Source organism: Taudactylus pleione, unplaced genomic scaffold (assembly GCF_031769625.1).
Source record: "Taudactylus pleione unplaced genomic scaffold, aTauple2 ptg000156l, whole genome shotgun sequence".
NCBI lineage: Eukaryota > Metazoa > Chordata > Amphibia > Anura > Myobatrachidae > Taudactylus > Taudactylus pleione.
In genome coordinates, this window is record NW_028284558.1 from 4,688,870 (window position 1) to 4,713,337 (window position 24,468).

At 41.7% G+C, this 24,468-nt stretch overlaps 1 protein-coding gene across 4 annotated transcripts in view; it reads right to left on the reverse strand.

Annotated features, from left to right (window-relative positions):
- Positions 1–24,468, reverse strand: part of KCNH7 (potassium voltage-gated channel subfamily H member 7) — a 521,050-nt gene that overhangs the window by 120,612 nt on the left and 375,970 nt on the right. For all 4 annotated transcript variants that reach the window (XM_088474826.1, XM_088474827.1, XM_088474824.1 and 1 more), the window contains 2 exons: positions 15,506–15,905; positions 9,305–9,504 (listed from right to left, as the gene is read on the reverse strand). In XM_088474826.1, coding sequence (XP_088330952.1) covers positions 9,305–9,504; positions 15,506–15,905 — 600 coding nt within the window. The remainder of the gene's footprint in view (positions 1–9,304; positions 9,505–15,505; positions 15,906–24,468) is intronic.

Consider the following 24,468-nt stretch of genomic DNA (forward strand, 5'->3'; position numbering starts at 1 on the left):
ATGTTGCATGATGCCAACCTGGAGAAATGCTTTTGGGCAGCAGCAGTGTCTACAGCATTCTACCTAAGTAGTTCGACCACAGTTGCAGTACAATGCAACACACCATTAGAGGCATGTTCTAGAACTTAGCCAAGCATCAATCATCTCAGAGTATTGGGATGCAAAGCATATGCTCAAAAATCAATAAAGAGAAAAGACATAAGCTGGATACCATATCAGTGGGAAGTATCATGCTTGGATATTACCAAGAGAACAAGGGATACAGATTTTGGGACACCACAAAGAAAAAGCTCATAAAGTAGAGATTTTATATTTTAAGAAAAGCACCACCTAAAATAAAGCTGAAACAAGAAATACAGAACAAGTTTGTTATATTGAAGATGCCAGCAGCAGAAAATGTGTCTAAACCAGAAGCTGACAGTACAGATATCTACACTAAACAACAAAGTAGAAATTCTAAGATAAACAACAATGAGAGATGTACCATATCAAAGTGATATTGGAAATTTAATGTACACAAGTGTAGCAACTCGTCCAGACATCACACATGCTGTGAGCCAGGTGAACCAATTTGCTATCAACTCAGGGAAGCAACGTTTGACAGCAGTTAAAAGAATCTTCAGATATATGAAAGGTTCATCTTCCTTAAATCTAGAATTTTCTAAATCTGGGAACTCCTATTTGAATTTTTTCTGTGATACCAACTGAGGATCAGATGAGGATGATTGACATTCCAACATGGGACATCTACTTGTGTTAGCAAGTGGAGCCATCAGCTGGACAACTAGAAATCAATCCACTGTAGCTCTATCAACCACTGAGGCGGAATACATGGCACTTACAGAAGCAGCTAAGGAAGCACTATTCCTAAAAGATTATTTGTGTGAATTGACTCTTTTGGACCAAGATGAAACTATGAAATGAAACTATGAAATGTGACTACAAAGGAGCAAATGATCTGTCGTACAGCACCAAGGACCATGGACGGACCAAGCACATTGCTTTTAGATACCACTTCATCCGTGAGGTAGTGGAGAGAGAATCTATTAGTGTTACCTTTGAAGCAAGTGGAGATAATCCTGCCAATATGTTCACTAAGGGACTAACGTCACAGTTACAAGAAATGTTCATTGGGAAATGTAGAATGAAAAGTATTTGACATGTTGATATATTTTCAATGTTTTATGTTTTGATGCATAACCCCTGTTTCAGGTACAGGACATTTTCAATATGTTTATGAGATAAGATAAATATGTTTATAGTAGCCGGAGATAGTCTGTAGCGAGGAGGTTTTTAGAGAGGAGTACGCTCCAGCGATATCTCCTGTTCTAGTATTGATGCCAAGCAGCCACCTTTACCAAGTTGGCTACCGCCATCCCTTATTTAGCATGCCCCCATGCCATCTTGTATATGTGTCTTAGACACATGCGGCACATATTCCTCCACACAAGTAGTACTGCAGACATCACCGCTACTGCTGCCACTGTCTCTGGTGACATAACCGCTTAGTCCATATGACATTGTGTTACATCTGACAACTGCTGTTATCTTGAAAAACCTCCAAATCTGTTTAAGGATAAGCTGTCTGGACTAGCCTACTTTTCACACATTCATTTGGTGTCTATTGTTCTACACCAATAGCACATATCAACACCAGGTTTACGCCATACCTAGTTACACATAAATACTCTCACGCTCAACCAGACCATAAGCATGAGAAAAGTTTTCCATTTTTTTCAATAGCAAAAATAAATTAATTACATAGTTTTATTTAAATAAAAAACCCTCATACATACAGAATATGTATCGTAAAATGAATTTTAAAATATGCGTACAAAATCATAGAGGCGCATGCACGGTGTGACTCAGACGCATGTGCAAACGAAAAACAACGCTCCACTTATTTATTTATATCATTATTATTTATTACATCATCTATGTGCTTAATTTAGAGATTTATGTATATTCGATATTTACATACGGAATCAGTATGATTTACCGCCGGCCACATAGCCGACGCTTCTAATCCCGACAGCGGAAGCCTGGCAGGGGTGAAGATCCCGAAGCTAGAAAGGTAAGTACTAACTAACCTATTTTTACCCCCTAACCCTAACCCTCCCTTAGGGGTGCCTAACCCTAACCTCCCCCCCAAGTGCCTAACCCTAACCCCCCTCTAAGTTCCTTAAACTAACCCCCCCTTCCCTGCAGCCTAACCCTAAATCTCAAGGGGGGTGCCTAACCCTATCCTCCCCCAGGGGTGCCTAACCCTAACCTCCCCCTTCCCCTAGCCTAACCCTAACTTCCCCACAGGGGTGCTTAACCCTAACTCCCCACCGGGAGCCCCTAACCTAACCTTCCCCCCCGTGGCTGTCCGCGCCCGTCACCCGGCTTACTTTCGTTCGGTAAGCCAGGTGTCGGGCTCCCAGTTTAGGATTAATGACAGGCGTCGGGATTTCGATGCCTGTCATTTGTACCTTGCCGAGATTAGACAGTCGGGAAGACGGCGGTTGAGATTTTGACTGTCGCCTTCCCGACTGGTTTCCTTACATACATCTCCAATGTTTGCAGATCAGCATATGTGCAGATCTATTTCTGTGATGTCGCTCCCAGTGCCAAAAAAAAAACAGCATGAGAGAGATGCCACTGGTGTTTGGGGGCGGCAATGGGCATCATTCCAGAAAACGGGGGCGTGTCAGCCCATTTTCCGGGCGTGCAGAAGCCAGTGGCTGCCTCCTTGGTAGCAGCTTCACTTGCAAGGCTTCACCAGTCATCTTGAGTAACCAGAGGGTTACACAGACATCCAATGTTCAAGCAATTGATCCGATGCAGCATGTTCGGACGCAGCAGCAGGCCACAGAAGCCGGCAGTGGGCATCTTTTTACACAGGACGTCTCTTGCGGCCATTTTATATTTTAGCACAGTTTGTATGCAGTGGCTTTGCTATAGCATACATCTCTGAATCAGGCCATAGGTTGGGTTGGGACACTGGTAATATGCAGAATATAGTGACAAGATGTCCCAATTTATAAATCGAGAATGTTGGAATGCACGCAGTGCAAAATAAAAAAACAATTAGATAAATGCTATTGGGAAAAAATCAATGCAGATGGCAGAGTGTATTTAATTGTATATTACAAACAAGAGCTTGATAATCAGACCTCGAGCAATTTCTGGCCTGCACGGATACTGGGCCTGATTCAGAGCCGGACGCTATTTGCGCTCACTCGTTCAGAAAAAGGGGCCGGATATTTAAATAGATCGCTCGCTCTTTGCGGTCTGTTGACGTCTCTATGTCTGAATGAGTGAACGAAACATGCGCTCGCTATTTTAAAAAAAACGCCCCCCTGGCCGCTCGCATCCTACGTCATCTCCGCCATTTATTAGATTAATCGAGTACACCGAAAGGCGTCTGAACTGCTCACAGTGCTTGTGGTAGCATTTTCCTACCGCAATCATGCGAGCAGTTCAGGCTAAAAGACAACCAAGTGACATGGTCGATGACGCTGCTTTGTTAATTATGCACACCCTTAAAACGCCCGTTTTGACCGTTTGGCACGCCTGCGTTCGGATCTCCACCCCCCGTTTTCAAGCACCTTCCCCTGTTACCACCCACAAACGCCTCATTCTGTCACTCAAATTATCAGGCATTCGCTATTTTGCGAGCACACAATTTCCGACCGCAATGACTGGTTCGCGCATGCGTATTACAACCCATACGCATGCGCAGTTGTGCGAACATCGCTCGGAGCGAACGAGCGGCCGCTTACGAGCGGCTCTGAATCAGGCCCACTGTATGATAAAATGACATTTTGCTAATATTGTATAATACATTCATGCAGGCTGAATCTTTGATAAGTTGCATGCAAGTTGTTGATAGGCAAGAACTGGAAAGATGTCATGGAGGCATGCAATCACACCAGGAAACATCAGGTAAAAAAAGAGTAAAATATAAAGAAACGCCTAAATCTTAACATTAGTAGCCATTCATAGCATTTCCTGTAGACCTAAAATACAAGTTGCCCAATTTACATATTACTAATACAATTCACTATACAGGAAAATAAAAAAGTTCCTATAACTTGACTCGATGTGAGATGTTTGACAGTATTAATATTTACATTTTTGCAGTTGTGTACACGCTATTGTTCTCTATTATCAGGCATTTTATGCAGTAGCTGGAACCGCAAACTCACTGGTGTTAATTTTGTGTATTGAACTAGAATTCAGGAGGGCTGCAACCTTGTTGTGAGCTGTGTTTTTAACTTGCGTCTACTACAGCAAAACACATTGGGAAAGCCAAGATACTGTATCTTCCAAAGATTTTCAAAATGCGAGTAAAAATAATATTTTTTTTGCATTTGACATTGATTTTTAATGGCACTTGTATTTGTTTGATTTTTAAAGCCATAGCAAATACCAGTGGGTATGCGGCCTAAAACAGACTGACTGCAGTCACCTTAAAATAGCCGCAGGGAAAAGCTATTGAATTAAATAGCATTTTCCCTGCATGGTAAACCAGGGGTTAACACGTGCTAAGTCACTGATACCCCATAAACTGCTGAATCAAGGGGTTATCCTCACTTATTAACACCCCCCTCCCCCTGAGAAGGTGCCTTTTCTCGCAGACCTTTCCTTACAGCGACTGAAAATACGAGGAAAAGTCCACCTCTGTGGATTAACATTGGCGGGGTAAACCACGATAATTGAATCTCCCTGAATCTGAAGTGTGCTCTCAATGGGGGGAATTCAATTCAACGCAAATTCAATTCAGTGCGCTGTGTGGTCAGAGAATGCCGGTTATCGCGCCTCAATAAGGGTGTTAAGGTGCGGTAACCGGCATTCTCTGACCAAAGTGCTGGGCGTGCGGCTATTAGCGCTGCGCTATGCAGAATAACAGCTGCGCGTCCGGCACTTTGGTCGGATTTCTCCTCGCATCCCCAGGGGGTGCGTGAAGAAATCCTTAGCCCGCCCAAACAGCGAGGTGTATTGAATAGCTTCGGGAGCTACCTCAGGTCGCTATTCAACATCACGCTGAATTGAATTCCCCCCTATAAGACAAATATCAGTCCCCACAGCTTTATCTCAAATATATTCAATTTACCAAGCGCCGGATGATATTGTGAGGATAAGGGGATTACAGGAAAATAAAATAATAATGATAACAGGTGATTGATGAAGAGTGATGACAATGATATGGGGTAAATGATTAAGGATTAGCAGTTAATGACTGATGGATGGTGAGGGTTTAATGATAAATAATGAATGGGATCACATTGAGTATGAGGTTTAATGGCTGATGAATTAATGTATCCCTGCACACTCTAATTAAATGTGTATGTTATGTGAATTTTATTATAAATTATATATATATATATATATATATATATAGCTTGTATTTCATGTATAAAATATACAATACATTTCAAGTCTTGATCACCTTAATCATTTATATTTTGGGGGTACACAACAAAGCATGTGCAATCAACCACACTAGCAACATAGCTCCAAGCCTGACAATTAATTATTAACTGGGCCTCTGGCATTTGTGTCAAATTTAATAAGTGTATAATCAGCAAATAAGATTAATTCCAGCCCACACATGACGACTACGGCAGTCTTCACGAGGGAGAATATTTATGTCCAGTTATCATTTTATTGAATGCCAGAATACATTAGGCTCAAGCCATAATTGAGGACATAAATCACAGTTGGAAATTGGTATACATTTTGTACATGCGTTGTCAGCAGCCACATAAACAGGACATTATCATTTGTATGCAAGCCGCAGCTTCCCAGTTGTCTCAGAACTACAACACCCACCATGCTCAGCAATCTAATGTACTGACCACAACTGGAAAGCATCATTCCATTCGGCATTCAGTCACAAAATATTTTACTTCCATATTATGTCACTCCAAGTCATGCAGAGGAATGAAGTAAAATATCTGATAATGTATGAAACTCATCCCCACAGGAAATCCACAAATATATCACACATAAAACAGAGCAAAGAGTTATATGAAATACCTCCTGTTCTTACCCGTGGGTGTTGTTAATCCATGGATTAAGGGTTGAGGCAGGCACAAAAGAGATAAATATATTATAAGTATGTTAGAAAAAAGCAATACAAATAATAACAGGCTTTGACAACTAGCTTCATGGGGTATATTTACTAAAGTACTGGGTTTTAGAAGTGGAGATGTTGCCTATAGCAACCAATCAGATTCTACTTAACATTTATCTAGCACATTCTAGAAGATAATAGCTAGAATCTGGTTGGTTGCTATGGGCAACATCTCCACTTCTAAAAACCTGCACTTCAAGTAAATATACTCCCATGTATATAGGTTGAAGGTAGCCACGTGATTATTTTATCACGTTAAGATGCTACTAATACTGTGGCAAAATGCATGCAATGCAATGCAAAATTTGTGTCTTGCAACATTTTTAGACAAACCATTTAAAGTGTAAACTGCAATTCATCCGCATTCGCATAGATGATTGATGGATAAAGTCACGGTAACCAGAAAATGTCAACCTTATTATGAATAGGTAGACATTATCCAATACACTTTAATGTCAAAAATATATTTTTGAAAGTCTTTTTTTTTGGTTAGGCTTTTAGGCCGTTTGGAGGGTTACTTGATTTACCCTGGTCATGCATGCAGGGATTTCTAATGCAATATACCCGATAATAATCTCATCACAATTGATTGGCTCATTATCGGGCAAGTTGAAAAATACCCTATGTGTGGGTCATCTTCTGACCTGCACCAACAGGCCCGAGTGTAAGCCGGGAGTGATCCATCCGCTCGGCCTGTCTCATACACATTGGCCACCCACACGTAAAGCCAATTTGGACAATGATCCTGTTTCTTGGCACTCAGGTCTATCGGCAAAATGGGCATGGTTGTAGCCATCTTTAGACTTGTTTGACTCAGAGTTTCGGTAAAACCAAAGAAACGCTACTTAGGGCATAAATCAATAAAATTGTAACTCTAACATGAATCCTGCTGCAGATATACCTTCTACATTTTATCTATCAGACATTGTTCAAGACAGAAATAATCTACTGTAAAATTGTCCAGTGTGAGATCAACATTATTTACAACTCTGGCGTCATCCATTTTACTGTATTTGTTATAGGACATTGCTTCCGAAATTGAAACAAATATTCTCAGACTTGTTCTATTTAAATCGCTGCATAAACATAACACATGAATAGGGTTTTGTTTCAGGCACATTAAACATTTATAATGGGCTGTGTAGCTGTTCAATTCCACACAAGATGATATGACGGGCAGCATGGTCCTCTCAGAAATGAGAATTCCCACCAAGCCCATATCTGTGTGGAGTTTGTATGTTCGGTTTTCTCCCATAATCCAAAAACATACTGGTAGGTTAATTGGCTTCTGAAAAAACCCTAGTGTGTACTGTGTATGTATCTGTGTATGTAGTAAGGATTATAGACTATAAGCCCCACTGGGGCAGGGACTGATGCGAATGACTGAAGTAGTCTATGTAAAGCACAGCAGAATATGTAACACTACGAAAATAACTGTTAATAATAAAACATAAATGGTGGTATTCAAGTGGATTCTGATTCCCAGATCGACAAAGCACTTTGCAACCAAGTGTAGTATGATATCTACTGATAATAACTCATTAATGTATTGTAATCGCTTCTGGTTCAGTGCCAGTGAGAGATTGGAGATTTCCTCAGGTTACACAGAAATATTTTCTTTACCGCAATTTGAAAGAGTAGCAAGAAGGGAAGAAAAAGTCTGGTCTTTGATGATTATATTTTATACATAGCGAGTTTTGTCCTGGTGCTTTCTCTGTGTTATTGGTGTGTATAAATAATATAACTTCCTCCAGTAGTGTGGATATAAAATGAAAAGAAAACGAGATAATAATGTATACTGCTGTACAGTTGTGAAGGTGTACGATGAAATATAAAAACTGCCCATATAAATGAGTTTTGCTGGGAGGAAGTTAGTTTTTATGTTGTATCTTCTACATATACCATTCTCTTAAATATGATAATTCCCTTAAACGTTCATTCGCTGGACAATTCACTCTATATTATTTATATATATATATATATATATTATTGCTACAGTATATATTATTATAATCTATGATATATTATTTATTTATATGCACCAATAAGACTGAGAAAGCACCAGGACAAAAACTCCCTATCCATAGACTACAACCCCCTAGAACTGTACAGTAGTGGAATGGTTCTAATGTTCCAAGCTGCATGTGCTTGGTCTTCATGAATTTCAGACACATCTGGCGCAAATCATTCACAATACGAAAGCTTGATCATTATACTGTATGACTGGTTATTATGTACTGTATTTACTATTTACAGGAAGCTATCTTAAAGTGTGACTTATCTATACTTTTACATTCTTTTCTAGAGCCTTGCATGGTTACATAAATTGTCCAACAGAAAGTAGTTAATACGACTGACACTTTAAATTTATCCTTCATTTCTTATTCAACTTAAATACACATAGCATAAGATTTAAGACAGCCCAATACAGCAGTATGTGGGGCCCTAAAACATATCTGATAATAATCTTGTGTTAATTGATCTAAATGTGCATATTAGTATATGTGACCTTAGACTAACAGGCCTGGAAGTTATCTAGGTACTTGGCATGCAGAACATCAATTCCATCACTCGCCACTTGGAACAAACGGGATGCCGCCGGACTCAATACTGACATCGGAATCCCGGCAAGGCACTTAAGATAGCGGTCACAATACTGACGCCTATCTTAATCCCAACACTGGAACGCCGAGGATACCAGCCCGAATGAGGTACTGCTGGGCAATACATTTTCTAAATATGCATACAGAAAACTGAGTGTTATCCAATAAAATATCTTACAATTGTAAGAGGTAGCCATTTTGACTGCTGTTGGCTCCACGGACAAAATGGCTTTCTCTACAATGTGCATAAGTGCTCTTTGGTATTAAACTAAAAATGAAAAACAGAACTATACTTTTAACAGGAATAGGATTTGTAAATACAGATTCAAAGGATTCTTTTATAATGTACGATTACATATCAATAATCCATCTGTATTTGTTAGTAGCATTCAAGTGGTAAACATTACATAAACTCTAGATGGTGAAAAGGTTTTATGTTTTAAGCTAAATTTAAATTATTGCTTAAATATTGTTTGCCTCCTAGAAAAAAAGCATACATATAAAGTTATCATTGACAATCATGTAATTCCTTGAAGTTATACAATGCATCTGTTTTTTTAAAAGATTAATGGCATACCATATTCATGTCAATGCCATTGGTGTAGGTCCATGCATGCTGAAAGTACTCTTCCAGTCTCTGGCGTAAAGGATTAGGAATCTGATGGAATCTTATGAACTCTTTCACTCTGAGCATTTGCATGTGGTACCGCGCTGTTCCTGAATATAATCTTTGGATTATTGCAGATACATTTCCAAAAATACTTGCATACATTAATGCTGGATTGAAAAGAAACAAAAATGAGCAAATTAGCTGAGCAATTAAGTTACATTGAATTCTAATTTTTCGTTTCCAATTGTTACATAATATAATAAAAAAATAACACTTACCGCACAATAAAATACAATTTTTGACAAACAATTCATAATTTCTTTTTTCCTGCTTGTAGCTCATGAAAGAATTTTTGTTGACAAAATAAGCAGACGAACGATAGAGAAACATCTCACGCTACATTTAACATTTTGTACAAAAAGATTACACATAGACCTAACAAAATCAAAAACGTACCCAACTGCAAAAAAATCAAGAGTACTATATAACTTCTTTTTATGTTTCTAGCTCAGGTCTCATCAACTTCTGTGCTATATCTTGTAATATTCTCCTGATATTTATACTAATGAAACCTATTTCTAGATCATTAGTCATTGCAAGATACCTTCAGAGACACAAGGACCTTAGAAACCTGCCAGAGCTAATTAGCAGTTGGTTTAGAGGTCTCACTGGGGCGAATTATAGATCACTCTCTTGCGCTTAAGCTACAATTATCAAGGCTGGATATCAGTACAAGTCCATAGTGCAGAACAGTGACAAGAGGATAGAAGACAATTGGTTTCTCATTGATCATTTTAATGACAAAAGTGGGAGTTCTTTGGTTGTTTCATAACCTTCATTTCAATTAATTTCCTGTCCTAAATGACATGGATAAAAATCAATTTTATATTACTTTCAGGTATCGACTTTGTTTTATTCTTTATCTTCTGGTCTATGCCAACTGCCTCGTGTAAATGCCAATTCACCGGCTCAATTTTCATTTGACTTTAAGGCAGGTAAATAGTTGAGTAGTCTACAAGGAAAAGATTGCTGTACAACCTGGTCGTATGTCACCAACTTATGAACTAATGAGTAGGGTTTAGGAGAGTTTTAAGCTTTTGGAACAATATGCAAATTACTCCCAATCGTAAAATCAGATGTCTAGTAAATGCCACTTTATTTGGGAAACCTACAAGACAATATATAGATCACATTGTTTGCTCCTGTTTATTTCAGTTGTGCGTCTGACTCTTTGAATGCATTTACTCAGAGTATGAGGGTATATATAGACAAAGTATATATTTAGCAAAACATATTTCTACTTTACTGCCTTTTTGAAGTCCGAGAAATGCTTAGAGTGTTTCCTTATCCTTCTTTCAAATAAAAATATCAGATTTAGACCAGCCAGGTTAGGCATCAGAAAAACCCTTTGCACACCATGATGGGCTTGGTCCTCATTTTAATGTTTTTTTTCTGTATTTGTGTTTTTTTCTCTGTCTTCCCTAATTTTTTTTCTCATGTACACTCACAGTATAAGAATAGAGCTGAGGCTATAATAAATCATTTATTCTGTGGTGTGGTAGTACTGGGAACGCCTAAGGCCAAATTCCAATGGCAAGATGTGCAAAATATCATGGCCAAGCATGGAATGAGGCAAACGTTTTCCAGAACAGTTTAGACATTTTTGCTCATCTCTAGTAAATTACTGTATAAATATTTAAAGACACAAATGTAGATGAATGCAGTATATCAGAGGTTCCCAAACACGGTCCTCAAGGCACCCCAACAGTTCAGGTTTTAGAGATATCCATGGTTGAGCTCAGGTGGTTATATAAATTTAACGGAGGTACTAATTAAGTTACCTGTAGTCAAGCATGGATATCCTTAAAACCTGGACTGTTAGGGTGCCTTGAGGACTGAGGGCCTGATTCAGACCTGGTCGCTACGAGTGTACACTCGCTCAATGCATATGCAAATATTTGAAAGTGACGCGGTGGGGAGCGATCGCTCGCCAAGGCATAAGCACCCCCATCTTACCTGTACGAGCATTCGCTTTGTGTATGCAGACTCCCCTTAGCGAATGCAGAGACGCCCACTGCCCCATGTCATCTCCTGGAAGATTGTGAAAACATTGGTACATCGACCACTATGGGATGTGAAAGCAGTGCTTGTGGTAGCTTTTTTCTACCGCAAGCATTGCGGGGAAAACATAGTAAAAAAAATGACTGGTGACGTGTACTATGACGCTGCCTGTTAATTATGCACGCCTCTAAAACGGCATTGAAACACTCAGGCACGCCTGCGTTCGCACCGCCACTCCCCCGTTTTTACTGGACTGCCCCTGGTACCACCCACAAATTACCACTCCTGTCACTCACTCTGCTGGGCTGGCTGTGCTGGGCAAGCGAGCGGACTATGATCGCATTGCGTAGATCGCGCACGCGGACTGCAATACATATGCATGCGCAGATTAGCAACCATCGGCAATAGCGAGTGCACTGCTGATAGCGTCCCGGTCTGAATCAGGCCCTGAGTATGGGAACCTCTGCAATATATATTGACACACTTGCCTTTCAATGTAGCTTAAAATATTCCTACAATGCCTATTTATGGGATTTGGTCAATATCCCGTCCGAGGGGATTCCGGAGCTCAGAATGCCGGTGCTGAATCCTGACACTTGCCAAAATCCAGGCGCCGGAATCCCGACCTCCAGAATCTCAAAGGTAAGCAGCAGGGTTGGGGGGGAGGGTTAGCATTAGGGGTTAAGCACTAGGGGGAAGTTTAGGGTTAGGCACTCTGTGGGGAGGGTTAGGTTTAGGGTTCGGGGAGGGAGAGGTTAGGTTTAGGCACTAGGGGCAGGTTAGGGTCAGGCACTGGGGAAGGAAGGTTAGGATAGGGAGAGGGGGAGGATTAGGATACTGACCAACAAGTGTGAGTATTCTAACCCTGTCGGGATGTCAGCGTCGGGTTTCTGAACGCCTGGTATCCCGAACGCCGGCATCCCGTACCCATCCTCTATTTATAAATAGGTACAATTCTAAGTAGCACCATGGTTAGTACTCCTATCAAGAGGATATCTATCCTCACAAAATAAAGGTCGGACACATGCTCTATGAACTACTACATCAAATGTGTTTTATAGTAAATAATTTATAATGACTTATTATTATTTTTTTTTTTTTTATAAATTCACTTTTTTAAGTTCTTTTATTTCTAAGATAAATTACAGGACTGATCTTCAATCCAAAGAGAAAGAGAGAGTAATCCTACATACCCCTAACTGTCCGATTTTCCATTGTACAGTCCCAATTTCTGTTGCAAAAGGGGTTCTTGATATTTCTTGGAGAAGGCACACAGGGTTGCGGGTGGGATCTAATGGACTGCTGGTGTTATTGGCTGGTTGGGTTGGCCTAAGCTGATGTAGTGTCTTTGGAAAGTTTGAATTTTAGAATGTCAGAGAAGATTCTTTTAGCCCTGGGAGCTGCATCAGCTGTTCAGTTATTGACATCATAGGAAGTGCATTCATTGACCATAAGCTGCTGGTGTGAAGGCACTAATTCAAATAAGATGCTGCTGTCACTAATTAAAATGCATGTGTATGTGTATCATGTAAGGTTTGTTGGAATGGGAGAATTTTTACTACCTGAAACTGCTCAATTTATTTTTATCATGATGATTTTGAATGCCAGTGCTTATGTTGGGCCTGATTCAGAGGTGGACGCAGCACATTTGAAATCATAATTTGTGATTTCAGACGCAGCAGACTTACAAAAATATGCTAATGACTCATCCACTGTCTTGTGTTCAGAGACTAAGATGCTGGGGCCAGTCCAACTGAATGATATCACAATGGCTGACTACGGAATGCCCAGAAAACAATGACAACGTGCCTGTGCTTTTGTAGTCACTCCCCCGTTACCTCCCCCAAATGGTCACTACCTGTCACTCACATTGTGAATAAATCTTTGCTCCGTCCAATATCTCTAGTCAATCACCATGTGTGTGCAGTATGGCTGTGACACATGCACGGTGGCAAAACACTGCTCCACTGTGTCCAACATTGAGTCCACCTCTGAGTCATTCCCATTGTGCTAACAGCTGCTTGGGTGCTCTCTGCAATATTTTCGGCTTTCCTTCTCTACTATCCATGATTGGTAGGTACTATGTATAGATATCTGTATTTCACCTGATACTGAAAAAAGATCTGCCAACTTCTAATTTACACTCTCCCTATCTTCTAGATCTCTTGATCCACTTCGCTTCAGCTCCCATGGGCAGATTAGTAAATGCCAAACCTCCCACTATTCCTTATTGGAATGTTAGGACAAATTAAGGCAATAGTAACCCATCATTCCACACCCCTTTTTACTGCTGAAAAGTGGTATTGTCCAATACAAATAGTTACTGCTGGGTCATTGTATTGCTACCTGCGATTTTTAGAACTTTAAATACATTACCAACAGATATCTGGGGTCTGCATTGTAAAGCCACCAAACATTCAGGGCAGTCTGCATTGTACAGCCACAGATATTTGGTGGTCTGCAATGTATAGTGGTTGACATAGTATATAGTGGCTGACAGAACAGGATATCCATTGTATAGTGGTTACTAGTATGCACTGTGTATTGTAGTGTTCAATTGTATGGTCTCTGTATTGTACATTGGTGAGCAAGTTTGTATCTGTATTGTAAATTGGTCACTAGAACATATTCTGAATTTAATATGGGCTTGTACTGTATTTGATCATAACTCTCTCAAAGTATTTAAAAACCTATTGCCATGTAATACAATGCCCCCAAGAGGTTTCACTATGTCTCTTTCGGTTGCTCCAGGTTGCCATATTAGAAAATAGGTATAATAGTTTCACTTATCTGAGGGGGTGAAAGCAGGCATGTGTTCACATATCCTGTTTGGAATATCCCAAGCAAGAGGGTGGGGAAAGATCAGAATGAGAAAGGGCAGCTCAGCAAGAGCTACTGTAGTTTCTACTAGGTAGTAGTGACTGAACAATAACTCAAGAACTGTGGTGATCATCAAACCCTCTGCAGCATAATGGACAGTCTTCTATTATTTGAGGACCCAATGTACTAACTTTCATTCCAACAATTACCCTTATGACTCTTATGGAAGCAGCAAGCTAGCTGAATTTGTGTGTTCTAGGATCATGCCCTGGATGGACATCATAAGACCATGAACTACAATGTTCAAACTTATGTCAATGAGTTTATAGTGGTAATTCTATCTCATGGTGATCGGCAATCATTCATATGAACCATATGATGCATGAAAGCAGAGGGCAAGTGAGGAGAGGGGTCTCCGGTATTCACAACATGGGGTGCCATGCTCTCATACACATGGAAACAACCCTCGAAGAACTGGTACCTGAAAAATCTTATGGTGCTCCACTGCTGGGCGCATTAAGAGCTGTGCAGCGGGCCCCCGGCATGAAGCACGCACCCCCCTCCCTCCTGCATGTTACAACGTGCTACCCATGCAAATATCCTGGCTCCCTATTATCATCCCGTGACGCCATCTTTCCAGTGATAAATTAGGAGAGATGGCGCATTTGTGGAAGAGAGCCAAGACTCTGGCACAGTGCCAGAATCTTTGCTACAGTACTTCTTGTGCGATGCCATCTTTCTGAATATATAACTAGAAAGATGGTGCCATGGGACAAGCATATGTAGCCAGGGTGCCACATGGGCATGTAAAGTGGTGCACAGTGGTAGATCCTGGGGGAATTGGCCCTCCTGGACCCACCTGCATTTATGATAGATACACCACTGCGCCCCACATGCTCATACACATACAGTATGTCCTCCATTATTGTCTCTGGCAATTATAGGTTAGTTATAACTTATCACTCCTATTGAGCTTAAGTGCTACTAACTTTTTTTTATTTTACATAAAACATCCTTCTCCTGATAGCAGAAAATGATCTCTGCAGGCACAGCAGAATTTTTTGGCAAAATAAATTTCCCAACACACCAGAGTAAGCGAGGAAGGATAGTACAGCAATACATAACAAAGGACATAGAACATGGGTTCATTTTCTTCAGTGCCAATGCTTGTACATTACCTGCAAGTAACCATGGTAATATTGATGCTGTATTTTTTTGCCTTTTACATACACTTATTGGCTTGAACACATGATAATATACATACTCTCAAAACTGATTTCTACTTACAGCCAATCAACATAACACAGATGGAGAAGACTTTTTCCGAGTTGGTGTTGGGGGACACATTTCCAAAACCCACGCTTGTCAGACTGCTGAATGTAAAATAAAGTGCTGTGACATATTTGTCTTTGATAGATGGTCCAGAACTGGGATCGCTGTAATTGTAAGGTTTCTTTATTTGATCCCCGAGGGCATCCAACCAACTAATTTTGTGAATTAGGTAAGGTCGTTCTACATTGCCAATTGCATACCAGATGCAAGCAAGCCAGTGAGCAATTAATGCAAAAATGCACATGAGCAACATAAGGACGGCAGCACCATATTCCGAATATCTGTCCAATTTTCTTGCAACTCTGACCAAACGAAGTAACCTTGCAGTTTTCAAAAGTCCAATGAGTGTAGTGGTCTGTGAAGAGAAATAAAGAATGGTAAGGACCCGTATAGTCATGTATGTTAGACAGGTACTGTATTTTGCATGCTCAGAATTTAGCATAATATTCAGTTTCCAGTACGAATGGATTACTCCACACATGACTAAAACTCAATTTAGGATCTAATATCCTTGTGTCAAATGATTAAGAACCTGAGATTTGGCCATAAGGCAACAAGATAGTCCCCTGAAGACTTGAAAACACTAAGCTCACAGTGGTAGAATGGTGTCAGTGGATTAATGTAGGCAAGAGTGTGGTAGACATGGCAGAGTTCTTCAAAATCCGTCCAACCTGGTCTTTTTTCAGACAGGGAGCATGTTGTCAACTGACATAGTGTACTGTATTAAAGTGTATAACAAAAATGCTATGTAAAACACTGGTGGCCCCTCTGTCAATTTCATTGCTGCTAAATGGTAATGGCGACAATAGTGCATCAAACTTATTAAAGCAAGATGCCAGGGGCGTATCTATAATGGGTGCAGGGTGTGTGGTGCACATGGGCTCCTGGCTCCAGGGGGGCCCACACCGCACACCCTGCACCCATATAGTCTTGTACTTACCTGTCCATTGTCTTCAGAGGGCTGCTCTGCAGAACTGGGCCGGCGCCACAGAGCAGCAAAAATCACTGGGAAAAAGGCCATTTTTACAGTGACTCACGCATGCACAGTATTGCTGTCCACGGTAAAATGGCGTGCAGTAGATTCTGGCACTAAGCCAGAATCTCCTGCACCATGGCAACACCAGAGAGAGGAGGGGAACTGCACTGAGTCTGCACACGGCCCCCTCCTCTCTTAAAACGCCCCTGCAAGATGCACTTACCGTTCTGCCTTGTAGTCAAGAATGTTTTTGCCATGTCCTGGCACCGCTATCTGACATTCCTGCAGTCATAATCAACATGTTTGAAATCGTATTGTCATTATTAAATAAAGTTGTATTGCTTGAATTTTTTTTATTTTTTTTGTGATGATGCCGCTGTGGGTAGGAGATATTGCCCCAGTCACCAACAGCGCTACAGGAGACCAAGAATAACCAAAGAGGGTTAACCCTATCCCTATTATTTTAGAATATTTTTCATCTATATCTTGTTCTGATTTTGCCTCAATAATGGGCGAAGCACAAGGTGTATTTAAGGATCTTTAGTGGACCCTTTAATACATTTCCCAGAGTGTACGCAGACCACTGCAAAACACAAAATGGGCATGGCCACATCATTACTGACAGTTTGCCAAACCCTCAAAGCGTGACTGTCCCACCTAAATTGGGAAAGTTGGGAGACATGAACACGATGCTGCCACAGGAAGCATACATGAGTGAGCAGAGCAATAGTGGATGCATGAAACATCAGGGGACCAACCAGACAAACTGAACAATAGACCCATTTTAGGTACTGAGGATATTTTATGTGTGCAGTCAGAAGAGTAGCGTGGAACTATGGCGCCTGGAGATAGTGCATGTCGTAGCGCCCCCCCCAGTGGGGTATGGCCAGCCTGTGGGGAAATACTGAAATGAAGAGAAAAACAGCAAACAGTGGCAGTATCACGCTGGGCATTGAGGTCCCATTGGGGGAATAGACTGCTAGCGTGAAAATCCACAGGGTGCACAGCTTATTACTGCAATTACTGCACCAAGCAGCTTTCACTGGAGTGGGAACGCTCATGGGAAGCTCCCTTCTCAGCTATGCTACTACTCACTTATATACATTGCACCTATATTAATGTGAGTACTACTAATCATGTTCTGTCTAACTCCATTATTTCAGGTCTCCTAATACAGTATTTTTAAAAAGACTTTTCAAATAACACTTTGTGGTCATGCCTAGGAACAGCTCATTACTTTAAAAAGCCAAGCAGTGACTTATTTTTAACTCATACCTGCCAACAGGAAAAGGAGAGGGGTGGTGACAGAAGCCAATAAGAAAAGGAGAGGAGAGAGGTAGTGACAGAAGCCAATAAGAAAAGGAGAGGAGAGAGGTGGCGACAGTAGCCAATAAGAAAAGGAGAGGAGAGAGGTAGTGACAGAAGCCAATAAGAAAAGGAGAGGAGAGAGGTGGCGACAGTAGCCAATAAGAAAAGGAGAGGAGAGGGGTGGTGACAGAAGCCAATAAGAAAAGGAGAGGAGAGAGGTGGCGACAGTAGCCAATAAGAAAAGGAGAGGAGAGGGGTGGTGACAGAAGCCAATAAGAAAAGGAGAGGGGAGGTGACAGAAGCCAATAAGAAAAGGAGAGGAGAGAGGTAGTGACAGAAGCCAATAAGAAAGGAGAGGGGAGAGACAAAGGTGACCCTCAGATCTGAAAGTTATTTAGGCTATAGAGAAAATAAACCGAGATAAAACTAACAGGCGGCCATCATACTGTGCAGCGTCCCATGAATTCTGGAAATCTGAATGGTGCCCACTGTCCATTTTGGCACCCTGAGCTCATGCTCCACTGGAACCACTCTCGCTACTCCCCTATGTGCAGTGCACCTCTCACTATACAAGTGTTGAGGCTGTCATTTTGTTAAATGGCCTAATGAGAAGGCAGCCATACAATTCACTGGGAAACAGTGATGTTACTGAGGCACTCCATAAACCAGTGACGTGAGGTGAGGTCAACGGCTGGGGAGGCACACATATCTTCTTTGAATAATTATTATCATTTTTATATCAAAACTCTGGCGCATGACAGAGAGTATGATAGGGGAGGGAGTATGACAGGGGAGGCTCTGCCTCCCTTGACTGCTCGTCCCTGCTGTCCAATCAGCTCCTGTGTCTGAAACTTACACAACTCTTGGCATAGTGCAGAAGTGAGTGGGCCACATACCTGCAAATATTGGTTCCAGTTTACATCAAGGCTATGGGACTGTAATATTATGTAATATAATCACCCACAACTGCCCTGACCAACTATGTACACCTCCCACTGCATCTCTTGGAGAGCAGGTCTACAACATATATATAAACTAACCCTTATACCTGGCCACCAAGTCCTATGGCTGAGAAGTGACCACATAATTGCTAATTAAAACTGCCCACATAGCAGTATCCATTGTAAGAGAGCAGCTGGCAGAGAGGAGTTATACCAGGCAGAGGATTGTGACAACCCCATTGCTTCTGACAGTAATTCCCAGCTAGATGACTATTTCCTGGAAACTATCTAAGAAAGATTCCCTCTCAGTATAGACATTCTTGGAAGCACCCAATCACCCATGGTCTCTCTTCAAGGTAATACAGTATATCTTACAATAAATGAAGTAATGAAGGAGGCCCCTAGATTCTAACAATCTCATATTCTGCCTCTCAGCTCACAACTAACCTGAGAATTTATAATTTTTAATGCAACAAGAATACATGAAATGTTTAAGAGATTTTTAAATTATAATGGCAAATTCTCCCCTGACTGCACGCCCCTGCCATAAACCTGATACCTACTCAATAAATGTATGTATGAAATAACTAACTATTAATGCGAATTTAGTCAGTAATATCACAATATAATCTGCATTCCCAATGCGGATTGTAGTAAATAGAGCAATAGGAGTGATAAAATTTAGGCGCTATTCAATTGTACATTTATTGGTCGTGATAATTGTGATTTATCACGCCTAAATTCCAGCCTATCTGTAACATGGCCAGGGCTATTCAATTGTTGTAAGTTAGGCGTGATAAAAAATATTGGTCAACCTATTTTTCACTTTATCACTTATCAGTTCTCACCACCAAAAACATGCTATTTTTAAGGGTGAATATCATTTATTTAATCAAATATTTCAATAAAATTACTTTGTTTGGGCTCCTTTATCCCCCTCTTTTGAGTTGGTTCAAGAAACTCCTCCTTAATCATGTTACAAGAAACTGCAGCTGTGAGGAGGGAGCTTGTGCCGCGTAAAGCGTCTAAGTCCTACTAAGTGCCCAAACCCACGTTTTGATGCACAAAGTGCTAACTTATCGCGCATTTCTACTACAATTGCGCTCCCGCAGCTGTATGCGCCCGTGCAAAGCAACAATTGAATTGCTCTGTCAGGTGCCCAACTTCAGCAGCAACGGATATAAACAACTACATTGACCCCACATAGGTAATAAACCGGAGGAAGTAGTAAAATAAATATTTATTATGAATGCTTTCAGTCACTCATAAATATATACAGTGCCCTCAGTAGTGTCCCTTATGCAGTGCCCCAGTAGTGTTAACCCCTATGCAGTGCCCCTTATGCAGTGCCCCCAGTAGTGCTCCTTATATAGTGCCCATAGTATTGTTCACCCCTATGCAGTGCCCCCAGTAGTGCCCCTTATACAGTGCCCCTCATGCAATGCCACCTTATACAGTGTTCCCAGTAGTGGTCCCCCTATGTAGTCCAACTTATAGAGTGTCCCCAGTATTGTTCCCCCTATGCAGTGTTCCCTTATACAGTTCATCCAGTAGTGCCTTTTATACAGTGCCCCCAGTAGAGGTCCCCCCCTATGCAAAACAAATACATACTTACCTTAATGGGAGATGTGCTGGAGTTCACTCCAGAGCTCAGCCTTCCGGCTCCCGATGTGGGAGGACAGAGGTGCGCACAGCAGCGGCGGGAGCAGGAGTGAGGATTAAGGTAAGTATGAATTTGTTTTTGTGTGTGTATTTGTAAGCGGGATGGGGGACCACTTCTGGGGGAACTCTAAGGGGCAATGCATGGGGGGGACACTACTGGGGACACTCTAAGGGGCAATACATAAGGGAACACACTACTGGGGGCACTCCTGGCACTACACACCAGTTACCTGGATCGCGCCCCGCCCCCGCTGCCCTATTTCCCCTAATTAAGCTTAGTTACCCCCGCTTGCCCCAAAGTAAGAAGATCTTACCTGGGTTAAATACAGCGGCCCAGTTTGCAATGCAGCTTGAGGCAGCCGGAGGGACGCTGGGTCTGGGCGTGCAGAAAAGCTCATCGCCGCACAGCTGTTTTGCACGCCCACACGAAAGGGAAAAGGAAATAATTGAATTCCGACCTAATCAGCAGGCTGGATAGCCGCGATGTAGGCGCAGAAATAGGGCAGTGAAATAGCACGCCCCAAAAAAACCAAATGAATCCCCCCCAGACGTCTAGAACAGTACACACCATATTACTGTGAACTATGATGGTAAAGACATTTGTATGGCTATGTGACTGTACATGCTTAGGCCTTAGTAATAAGTGACATGGTGTTGTGGGAAGCGGGGTTAAATTCCTTACACACAACCTCGCTAATTAGGGAGAAAACCTGCCTTTACCACACGTTCCAAAGTGCTGTATATGAAATGAGCGGTATTTTAATCGTGACTTCCCAGGAAGCAAGAAAAGGGATTCTGTTTTATAATGAAAGGCTAAATGCTGTTGTCTGCATATTTAGTGGCAGCTTGTAGCTGAAAGTATAGAATGCCTGCTGTGTCTACATGTCAGGCCAGCAAGGAGGGTGACCCTATAGTGGGGTAGTGGCTTATGCGGTAATAGATGAAAACAAATGCTGCTTTCTGAGCAAGGAGTTACAGAATGTTGACCTTTTGAAGAGAAGTGATTATATGGAACACAGCCGAGGATAAAATATGGGTGAATCATTACAACAAAAATAAAAGATAGCATTGTTATTTCAGAACCGAAGACATGAGCATCAACATGACATATAGCAAACTCAAAAGAGCTGATGCTGAGTCGAACACATAGGCATCCAACTAAAAGTAAATAAAAAAAATATACATGGAAAGATAATGTATATACTGTACGCTTCCAGCTCTGCATCAATAGCATAAGCACTAGGCTCATGCTAGGCGTATGTCATTTACAATGACACCAAACCAGGTCATAAGCACATTCTATTTTGATAGTGAAACTGTGGACCTCATTCAGAGTCGGTCGTAACGGGCGCACGGTCATACGCATCCGATGTTTTTCTTTCTGCGCCTGCGCGCGGCTAGTTGTGTGCATGTGCGTACGAGCTCTACCGATGCAAAATACTGTCGGTCGTAGGTCTTCGGAAATGGAAGTGGCTTGCGAAAGTTGATTGACAGGAAAGTCCGTTTGTGGGTGTATACGGGGGTGGTGGTCTTCAAACGGAGGCGTGCTACAGAGTTTGCAGGCATTTTAGGGGAGTGCATAAATTATCTGCTTCGTACGACCATGAATTGCGGATGCATGACAACGTCACTCTACGAACAGGATGATCGTCCAGGCTAAGGTAGGCAAAGAAGCGTCCGTAAGCCACAACAGTACAATCGTTAATCCGATGTTACTTGTGATGTTTCTAATTGGAACCACACAAACCAAGATTGGTGCATTGTAACTATTAACACTGCTAATTACCTTGTAAATGATTTCACTTGCGTGTGCATTAGGGAATTCGTAACACAACTGTTTATTTGTGCTTTTTTAACTTATTTTTTTCTGGCATTTTTTAAAACATCTAGCATTGTGTTTTGCGTAGCAGCCTTTTCAGATACCATACTTTTTAAACCATGTATACATTGATATAGTTAAATTTAGACATTTTGTTAATAACATTTTTTATTTTTAGGAAATTAGCCTTTAATCACAATTTTAGTTACAATTGTTAGGGCAACATTTGCCTAAGAAAAAAACAAAAAAAAACACAATTCTAAAAAAAAAAAAAAAGAGCTTGAGACATTGGTGACAAGACATATGGGGACTGGACAAGAGGTGAGGGAGGAGATATCCAGGGCTACTTGCGTCGTTTGGGTCGGTTCGGAGGAAGAGGTAAGCTACAGACAGCCGACTGTTGTGTAACCCGCCGACTGGCCTGGCCAGAGGTAGATGCTATTTCCTCAGGCCTAGGCATAGGGCTCTCCATACTTGTGGGGGTGGCTGTTGGGCTGCCAGAGGTGGTGGTCCTGGGAGGAAGGGAGTCATGCTCCATCATGGCAGGTGGGTTTGCCTGCTCCTGGGTATTGGCCCAACGATCTATAGCCCCAGCAATGGTCTCCAGGTCGCCACCTTCACCAGAGTGGTCTCCATCCTCAGAAGAACACATCTGTTCTCCTGAGTTTGGGAGACCAACCTGGTGAGGAGAGGCACTGCTCGTTCCGATGGTTGCCCTGGAGTAGACTCCACAGGGTCCCCAGATGGAGTACTTGGATACTCCCCTGCAGAGTCTCCATCTGTGCTGGACCCAGACCTGACCTCAGGAGCAGGCACTACCTCCTCTGAGTCTGGAAAAAAAAAATAATTTGTATTTTTTTTATAAAAAAAAAACGCATACACGTTTTAGCTTTATACTTTTTTGAGTCCAAAAAATATTTACATTCTTGCACATGTGGAGTGGTGAAGTCGGCCATGTCAGTGTCCATAGTGGACACGCCAACTATCTCCTCTTCCATCACACATCCCTGAGCCAATGTCTCCAACCTCGTCAAGGTCAGCTCCTCAGGGATGGGACCACCACCTGCCCCGCAGCATGGTCCACCCTACTCCGTAGCTTCCTCTTCAGCTGGTATTTGAAATCAGAACATCTGACAATGTGATTTGGCATTTTTTAAGGGTTAGTTTATTTAATTAAGATCTCACTTTTGACTTCAGTACACTCACAATATAATTTTTTTTACCTTTTTTTGATGACTTTCATGGTTCTGTGGGTTGTCCCCACAGCATTAACAGCCCTGGATATCTCCTCGCAAATCCTGTCTTTGGCTCCAGCCCCCATATTTCTTGGGGCCGGTCCTGGGCGTGCAGAAAAGCTCATCGCCGCCCAACTGTTTTGCACGCCCACACAAAAGGGAAAAGGAAAAAATTGAATTGTGACCAAACCAGCAGGCTGGATAGCCGCGATGTAGGCGTAGAAACAGGGCAGTGAAATAGCACGCCCCCAAAAAAACAAATGAATCCCCCCCAGACGTCTAGAACAGTACACACCATATTACTGTGAACTATGATGGTAAAGACATTTAGAGAATAAGATCTCGCTTTTGACTTCAGTACACTCACAATATCATTTTTTTACCTTTTTTTTGATGACTTTCATGGTTCTATGGGTTGTCCCCACAGCATTAACAGCCCTGGATATCTCCTCGCAAATCCTGTCTTTACCTCCAGCCCCCATATTTCTTGGGGCATGGACAAGGTTATCCATTGTCATGGTCACCAATGTCTCAAGCTCTAGCCTTGAAAACGGTGGATTTCTGGGCCTTGGCCTGCTTGGCCCCGCCTCCTCCTCCTCTGGTGGTGGTAGTGGATTCCCAGCACCTACAATATATTTTAATTTAAAAAATGCATTTGTGGAAGATATGAACTGTAATTGTGTTTTTTAAAAATGTGTTTAACACTTACCTGCCTCATTTGTCTTCTGCCCACCATGCTCCTCGCTTGCCATTTTCAAAACTTGTGAGAGAGCATGAAGAATAGTGCTTTTGATGACTATTTTATAGATGTGAGCGCATCCCTGGATTGGTTACCCGTGCATCCCTATTTGCATACGTACAATGCACACCTTGCCTGCATTCCGTAATCACTGTGTGGGTTGTCCGAGATGTGAGCGCATCCCTGGATTGGTTACCCGTGCATCCCTATTTGCCTACGTACAATGCACACCTTGCCT